The 8,800-nt window shown below is 38.1% G+C and overlaps 2 protein-coding genes across 2 annotated transcripts; both read left to right on the top strand.

The window, feature by feature from the left end:
* Window positions 1–833: 833 nt before the first annotated feature.
* Window positions 834–4,395, top strand: LOC132272525 (DNA mismatch repair protein MLH1-like; the record flags this gene model as incomplete). The annotated part of the gene is made up of 6 exons (XM_059773658.1): window positions 834–1,058; window positions 1,176–1,348; window positions 1,726–1,798; window positions 2,196–2,330; window positions 2,447–2,657; window positions 4,263–4,395. Coding segments are annotated over 6 exons (849 nt in total), but the record flags the coding sequence as incomplete, so codon positions are not given.
* A 2,752-nt stretch (window positions 4,396–7,147) lies between these two features.
* LOC132273731 (DNA mismatch repair protein MLH1-like) lies at window positions 7,148–8,188 on the top strand. Its single transcript, XM_059774779.1, has 2 exons — window positions 7,148–7,560; window positions 7,665–8,188. The coding sequence occupies exons 1-2, from the start codon at window positions 7,497–7,499 to the stop codon at window positions 7,886–7,888; spliced, it is 288 nt and encodes a 95-aa protein (XP_059630762.1). The 5' UTR covers window positions 7,148–7,496; the 3' UTR covers window positions 7,889–8,188.
* The last annotated feature ends 612 nt before the right edge of the window (window positions 8,189–8,800 follow it).

Genomic DNA, 8,800 nt, shown 5'->3' with positions numbered 1-8,800 from the left:
ATACCAGGCCGCACCCTTACGATCCAGGAAACAAATTTGTGAAGTTCCAGCACACGTTTTTCCATCTCCTTTGCGCGGTCCATTGCTTGGATCTCCTGACTAGGCAAAATCACTATTTTCTCAATGTTGATGTTCAAAACTAGTATTTTTCGGCCATAGTTTGAGAATTTAGTGACTGTCCAACGAGCATCATCCATGACTGTACTGACAAGATCGTCGAGCTTGTCAAGCTCATGCACTGTTTCGCGGTCATGATATGGTCTGTATTGAAATCCCTCTAATGGGAATGGTACGTTCATTCCAGAAATCATTTCGGATATCATATCGGAGGTTAGGGTTTCGCTTGGAAACTGCTTTGAGATTTGTGCGATGAGGTCTCGTCTGGTGTTGGTTTTGAAGGATCCATCCGAAGAGATATATGTTTTTTCCACTTTAAAATCTAGAGACAGTTGAATAGAAGGCAGTGATTGATCATTCCTTCCGCTAATAAGACCTAGACTCTTAACCTGCAACTTTGTTGCATCCATTAGGGGATAACTAAGAGGGACAGGTGGTGTGTGATAATACTAGTTACTACTTAGTGGATCGAGAGAGAGAGAGAGGGTGATGACAGTAGCTAATTATAGAAGGAAGACTGATATTTAGTTCGCAGGTCATAGATCATATATATATATAGAAGGAACAGTATTTGAGTAGGAATAGGATAAAAGTGGATTTCGATTTGGATTTGGAAGCACTTGGGTACTAAACAGCATGCGTGTACTAAAGGCTTATGAAAGAATCCTAACTCTTTTAGGAGTGCGACTCTGATTTGGAAAGTTATAAAAAAATAAAAAAATAAAAAAATAATTATCAAATGGAAATCGAAGAAAATCCACCGACTTGACGAGTCCGTCGTCAACCGAATCGCCGCCGGTGAGGTCATCCAGCGGCCCGTCTCCGCCGTCAAAGAGCTCGTCGAGAACAGCCTCGACGCCCACTCCACCTCCATCAACGTCACCGTCAAGGACGGTGGCCTCAAACTCATCCAAGTCTCCGACGACGGCCACGGAATGCGAGTAACCCCTTACTCTCTCATCTTCTCCCAATTCACTACACTAGATACATATATACATATAGAGAGATTGATTCTGGAATTTATTGTCGTAGTGATTATTGTTGTTGGTTTTGATTAGTATGAGGATTTACCGATACTCTGCGAGAGGCATACGACTTCCAAGTTGTCTACATTTGAAGATTTACAGTCGATTAAGTCGATGGGGTTCAGAGGAGAGGCGTTGGCCAGCATGACCTATGTTGGTCATGTTACCGTCACTACCATTACCAAAGGCCAATTGCATGGTTATAGGTATGAATTGTGGGCCCCGCCTGTTCGATTGAAGATTCACATAAAGCTGTTTTTACTCTTATAACTTTGGTTGTGATGTACAAATATAACTGTGGATGAAGGTTACATATATTACGTACAAGTTACAATTCTCCCAAGAAAGGGGAAAAAGAAATATTGGATGTGACTTTGTGTATCTATATTTTTAGGGATCTGTTGTGTCATTTATCTTGCATTTGGCTTCAATTCTGTTTTATGGAAATTGTAATTTTTTTTTCTTTCTTTTTGTTGTTTGTGTGCTTTTTGTTTTAGGCCTTTCTTTGCATATGATTTTGCCACATGCATTGTCTCTGGCATGCATATTTATATATTTCTGAAAGTGGAAATGTGTTGTTCAGGGTATCATACAGAGATGGTGTGATGGAGCATGAACCAAAAGCATGTGCTGCTGTAAAGGGAACTCAGATAATGGTATGGACTGGATCTTTTGCCTTTCTCAACAAATATGAGAAAATCATTGCATTAGAATAATTGTGGATGGGTTAGGAAAATGTGAAAAACAATTGTAGGGGATTAAGTACTGAAGTTTGAGACTCAGAAAACCGACGACGCCCAATAAATTTAACAATAAGGAAAGAGAAAAACAAAGCTGCGGAGAAAGGAAACTAATATGTTATGATCGTAGAATTATTTGGAGTAGTTCATGACTTCCCCCAAAAATATGAGAATTATAAATATTTTTGGGAAATTCATTGGTCATTGTGTTATTTGAATTGTAGGATACACTGTAAGTTTTATGAGACAAGTATAATTTACAAAATTTTTTTGCTCTAATCTATTTGTCTTGGATGTTGTCATTTTTTATCAGATTGAGAATTTGTTTTATAACATGACTGCTCGGAGAAAAATACTTCAGAACTCTGCTGATGATTATCCTAAAATTGTAGATACCCTTAGCAGGTTTGCCATTCATCACATAAATGCTAGCTTCTCCTGTAGAAAGGTTTGTCTTTTCACCATTTATGCTCGTCTTTATCATGTTGTAAACTTTTCTTTCTCTCCTAACTTCTTTAACCTGATGAGAAATATTTCTTCATATTACTCTTCCATTGTATGCAGCATGGAGCTGCTAGAGCAGATGTTCACTCAGTCGCCACGTCCTCAAGGCTTGGTGCGATCAGATCTGTTTATGGGGTGTCAGTTGCTCGCAATCTGATGAAAATAGAAGTTTGTGATGATGATCCATCTACTTCAGTATTTGAAATGGATGGTTTCATCTCCAATTCTAATTATGCTGCGAAGAAGATAACAATGGTACTTTTTATCAATGGTATGTATCAGCAATATTATACTGGGATAAGATTTTTAATTTTGTGGTCTGTTTTTTCCCCCTAAATGGAATTGTATTAAAAAGAAAACAAAAAAGTACAGGAGGAGAAGTGAGGGCCTACCCTCACATTACAAAACTCCATTTCCAGTAAACATAGAACAAGAAAATAAGAGAAGACATCAAAATAAAAAGCATTACATCCCATGCCAATCAGAAATCGAAATTCCTGCAATATAAAAAAATCCCAAATTACCTTTGTTGCCGCAGCTGAAGCAAAAGATATTGATCTCTGATGAAGTGCCAAGTTCCTAGCCTTCCAAATGCCCCAAACTGCACTAGTGAACACCATTCTACAAATATGATTCTTCTGAGATTTATCTTTGAAAAGCATTGACTCCCCACTGAATCAACTGACCAAAGGTGGAGCTGGAGGGATAGACCCTCCAATACAAGCCACAATACACTGTCATACTTCTTGGGCAAAAATGCATTGCCAAAAAAACTCTATAACTCTCATGAATGAATAATATGTTTTGTTTGTTTGTTTTGTAAATATAACTCTATAACTCTCATGAATGGATATGTGGTCATAATCAAACCAATGTGCTGAATATTTAATTACCACACCATCCTTTTATAACATATTCAATCATTCTGTTATTTTATTTTATTTATTTATTATTTTTCTTTTTACCAAGTACATTGCCAACCCCTGGAGAAATGAAATCCTGGCTCCGTCTCTATGGGTCACATCTCGTTCTCCATCAAGACTAGTAATGCTCAGAGTGTAAAATTTTAGGGAATTTGGAAGATGTTCATAAGTTGTCTTATCAAAAAGGGAACATGTTAATAAGATTGGTGTAAATGAAATGTGGGTGTTGAGATGGACGTGTAGCAAGATAACAAATGTTTCGGATACAATCACAGAAAGTTAGAAGTAGAACCAATTGATGGTGAAGTGAAAGCAATTGGCCTAGAATCAAGATGGTTTTGCCATGCATTATTGCAACCAATGAGGGCACTATGAAGCAAGAGTGAAATGTCCATGCCATAAATGTGTTTCTAGGATAAGGACATGGTGGCTCAGAGCAACTGAAACGTTGGAGCTGGATAGAATGGAATGCTGAAGCATAAGTCATATGGTTAACCCCAAATGTTTGGAAGAAGACTTTAGTTCTAAGTGGAACAGGACCAATTATCTATAACTTGAGCCTAGTTCGAGTTTGTTGTGGGCTTGGACTAATATTTATATACTTGGTTTGGGCTTGGGCTGAGGCTACAAAACCTTGACTGACGTGCTTGAAGCTTATTATTTTAAATTATCTGTGTGAACATGTGAAGGTTTTATGCATGTAAAATAAGAATAATTTTATTGCTTATGCATTTGTGTAGACAATGTGTTACCGAGGGGTACTACTTGGTAGAGGTCGCCTAGATTGCTTAACTTCATCGAGTATACCTTGAAATGAAATGCCAACTAACTGTATTTGAAAAAAGAACCAGTAATATTCTCTGCTGTTCTTTTTATTATTGATTGTTTTGTACTGGAATTTTTTATCTATTTAAGTTCGAGTGTTAATTAGAACATTGTATGTGGATATGCAGGTAAGTCTTTTGAATCAGGAAGTTATTATTGAAAAGATACAGTCTGCCGTTGAATCAAAATTGAGAAACTCCAATGATGCAAGGACATTTCAGGAACAGGTAATTTGCAAACTTGGTGTATGAGCTCAAGTAGATACTTTTCAGCATTTGATAAGAAATTTTTTGGTTCTTTAAACTCAATAAACAGTTTGATTACTGCCCCTTGTATTACCTTAATGAGCTTTATGTAGGAGGGTATAATAACAGAGAGAGGGCACAAGTCATTCATGTTTCCTTCCATAGGACATGCTAGATTTTCTGGTGTTCCAAGTTTTGGTTTCTACGTTCTATATCTCTTTTTGTACCTAAATGTTCCATACTCTAGTTTACAATGATCTTATTACAAAATGCTGTATGATGGTGCAAAAGCACCAAAATAACCTACGCTATAAATTACTGAAAACTAGATTTATTCCTACCAACCAATATGACCCCTCTTATGTCGCTCGATGGGCTAACATTCCATAACTGCACTTGATCATGGAATGCAGATACCAAGTCATTTTTTTTTTTTCTTAAGTAATGAATAAATAAAAAGGCGTTCAAAAGGGGAACGCATCCCTTATACAAAAGTGGAACCGGGGACTAAGGCCCTAAAAAATTTAAAAAAACTAATTAAATCATTGGAAGAGGAGCAAGAACTCCTCTTCACATAATTGAAAAGAGAGCAAATAATGAAAAGTTTCAGCGTCGCCGTAGACGACTCCTTCCCTTCGAACATTCTACTATTTCTCTCCTTCCAGATGCACCACCAAACTCAATGTGGGACAATTCTCCAGTAATCGCGTACATCTCTTCTAACATGACATTCTCTCCGAGCATGAATCAAATCCTTAGAAGAACGTGGCATTACCCAACGCATGCCAAACAGCCCAAGAATAAGATTCCAACAGTCGTGCGCCACGGGGCACAGTGCATGAGGATATGATCAACTGACTCACCATCTTGCTTACATAGGCAACACTAATTAACAAAACAATTCCCCCTCTTCCTCAAATTATCAATCGTTAGTATCTTACCCCATACAGTGGTCCAAACAAAGAATGCCACGCTAGTTGGAGCCATAGAACGCCAAATGGTCTTCCACGAAAAGTCAAGGCTATCAAAATTAGAAAGACATAAGAACAAAGATCACACTTCGAAACGACCATGGGAAGAGGGAATCCATGTCAGTTCGTCCCTACCTCTGCCAACTCCTTTATGCCGATACAACTGATCCAGAAGAACACATACCTCGTCCAACTCCTAATCCTGAAAGGAACGCCGAAAGTGCACGTCCCACGTAATCCCACTATTATCACGCCGATAATAGTCAGCTACGTAGGCGTGTCTATCAACTGCAATACTGTATAGTTTGGGAAATGTACGAGATAATGGCTGGCCACCACACTAAAGATCTTCTCGGAAATGAACATATCTACTGTCACGAACTTTGAATCTGATATGAGAAGAGAAGACATCCCATCCCTTCCGAATGAATTTCCACACCTCGACTCCTCCCACAAGAGAAACCGGACGGGTAGACAAACCGCCAAACTCTTTCCCAAACCGACATGAGACTAGCCTTCGCTAAGGATGATGTCTTTCCCTCCCATATCTCCACAACCATTTGCCCAGGAGAGCTTGGTTAAAAGGAACCAATCTTCTGATGCCAAGACCATCCAACTTCATAAGCTTGCAAACTTGCTCCCATTTGACAAGGTGATAACTCTTCTCCCCTTCCACCCTAAAGGAAATCCTTTTGAATTTTTTCAATCCTATCAACAATGCAGCACGGGATTTGGAACATAGATAAAAAAAATTTATGGGAAGGCTCGATAAAGTGCTCTTTACAAGAGTAACTTTACCCCTCTTAGACAAGTATTGCTTCTTCCAACCTGCCAATCTCTTCGCATACCTGTCAATCATAGGATCCCAACTCCCCGCTCTCCTAGAAGAAACCCCTAGGGGCAAACCCAAATAACTAATGGGAAAAGAACTCACCTTACACCCAAGGACTGCAGCTAAAGAAGAAATATCCTGAACATTCCCTACCGGGATAAGCACGCTCTTAGCTACGTTGACCTTCAGCCCGAAAACTGCCTAAAAACAATCCAGGATACACCTCAAATATCTAAGTTGAGACACATCAACATCACAGAAAACCAGGGTATCGTTCGCAATAAGTAAATGAGAAATCTCCACCTGATGGACTAAATATCTTCCCACCCTAAAGCCCTTAATAAGACTAAGATCCTCTGCCCTTCGCATGAGTCTGCTTAAGCCCTCCATAACAATTAGAAAAAGGACAGACGACAAAGGGTCTCCTTGTCTTAAACCCCGAGTACACCCAAAAAAACCAGCGGGAGATCTGTTCACAAGAACTGAGAACTTGACAGACGAAAGACATGTCTCAATTCATTTCCTCCATCTACTTCCAAACCCCATTCTTTGTAACAAATATAGTAGGAAATTCCAATTCACATCATCATACGCTTTCTCAATATCAAGTTTGCATAAAACTCCAAGAACACCACTTCGCAATCTGGAATCCACACATTCGCCTGCAATAAAAACTGAATCTAGAATTTGCCGTCCTCCAACAAAAGCATTCTGGGAATCCGAGATAATCCCATCCATTATTTCCCTCATCCTTAGAACAACCACCTTAGCCCCGAGTTTGTAAATACAACCCACTAAGCTAATTGGTCTAAAATCCGTAATGTCAGAAGCGCCTCCCTTCTTAGGGATAAGGGCAATGAATGAGGCATTTAGCGACTTTTCAAGTCATTCTACTGATACCATGTCATTATTTGAACCCAACATCGCAAAGTAACCTAATACCATCTCAATAGATAGGTTAAGCTTTGACGTTTATATATCTAAATAGTAGCAATGTAATTGCAAACGTGGGACACATATAACGTAGCTAAGGTGTGGAAACAGTAGTTTTTGTTTTTGTTGTTGTTGTTGTTTTTTTTTTTTTTTCTTTTTTTTCTTTTCTTTAAAATAGAAAATAGTTGCAAGTTCTTCTGACCTGCATTATCTGTTGAGTTCCTTTCTCTCTTTCTCTACTTCTGTCTATCTATCTTTATCATTCTCTAAATTAAGAATTCGTACTTCCTGTGCTGGTGCTGTTTCTGCTTTGCTCTGCATTTTGGGGAAATACGTACTTCCAAAACGTTTCCCTTATTTTGGACATCTTTGGTTTCATGTATGAGGCAGAGCCTTGATCCCTCTCCATCCAGTCTTGTGCCTACAACTATTAGTCCACCTTCTGGTATGCATAATTTTTTCTTTTTTATTTCTGTTGGCTGGACTAAACTCTTGGCATGTCTAATAAGTATATCTATTTGTTCCATATTGTTGCCTCGTCCTTTACAGGTTCAAAATTGCAAAAGGTTCCAGTGAATAAGATGGTACGGACTGATTCACTGGATCCTGCTGGAAGGTTACATGCCTACTTGCAAGCTAAGGCTCCTGGTCAACTTGAAAGAAACTGTAGCTTGACCTCTGTGAGATACGTTCTATATGTTCATCCATATAACTTCAATTACTCAGACAGACACTTCTATACGCTGTTACAGATGGGTGTGAAAATTGCATAAGCATTGAAAGTTAGCAAACCATGTGGAGCAAAATGAGTCACTGTTTAGTCAGTATTTCTCTATGTGGAGTATAAATAAGGATCGTTATTATATTTACTCGTTATTATGTTTATTTCGGGATTAGACCTACTAAAATCAAGGTATCAACAATGGAATGCACAAATCCAGTTTAACACAGATGAGAGCCGTGACACCCAAGGTCCACTAGCTTCATGATCCTCCGCAACTCCTTGATCCATGATCATTATGGTTCTGTGACCCTTAATTGTTTGACTTCTGACATTATGATTTCATAATTGAAACCTCCTACTGCAGTGATGTTGTTGTGATCATTAATTCAATTGCACACAAATACCATAAATATACACCAGATAGTGCAGGCTCGAGACTGGTTGATCATAATAGAGTGACACTACCCGGAGATATAATGAGCAAAACCCATGATATCATAATGATATATTCCTCTTTGTTATAGCAGAAGATGAAGGAGATAATGTTTTATTATCTAATCAAGTTCATTATTAAAATTCTCTGCAATTGAGTTTTAGAAGTTGAGTAATTGGAAGATGTAGCCAACTTCTAAAAAGTTCTATCAAGTTTTTGGGTGGATATCTGGAGGATAGTTTGGTTGGTTATAGGCTGAAGGTTCATTTGGTAGGGAAACGTGCAAGTTTTAAAAACTTTCTGAGGGATTTTCATACATAAATCTTAATTCATTTTATATATTTAAGTTTTATGCAAAACTAAAATATGATGTATCATTCAATTAATAGATTGAATACTTACATCAAGGTTTGAGTAAAGTTAGATCTCTCCTCTAAAGTGAATGTTTTCACTTATTGTAGATCCCTTTGCTACATGCATTTTCTATGAATCTCCATCTTCTTGGTAATGGTCTTGCCTTTAGAAATC

The sequence above is a fragment of the Cornus florida genome, unplaced genomic scaffold, assembly GCF_030987335.1.
Source record: "Cornus florida cultivar Cherokee Brave unplaced genomic scaffold, ASM3098733v1 CherokeeBrave_3.0.0_Hap2_Chr09, whole genome shotgun sequence".
In the NCBI taxonomy this organism is placed as follows: Eukaryota; Viridiplantae; Streptophyta; class Magnoliopsida; order Cornales; family Cornaceae; genus Cornus; species Cornus florida.
The sequence above is the reverse complement of the archived record's forward strand: the minus strand, read 5'-3'. Positions and strand labels throughout refer to the sequence as shown.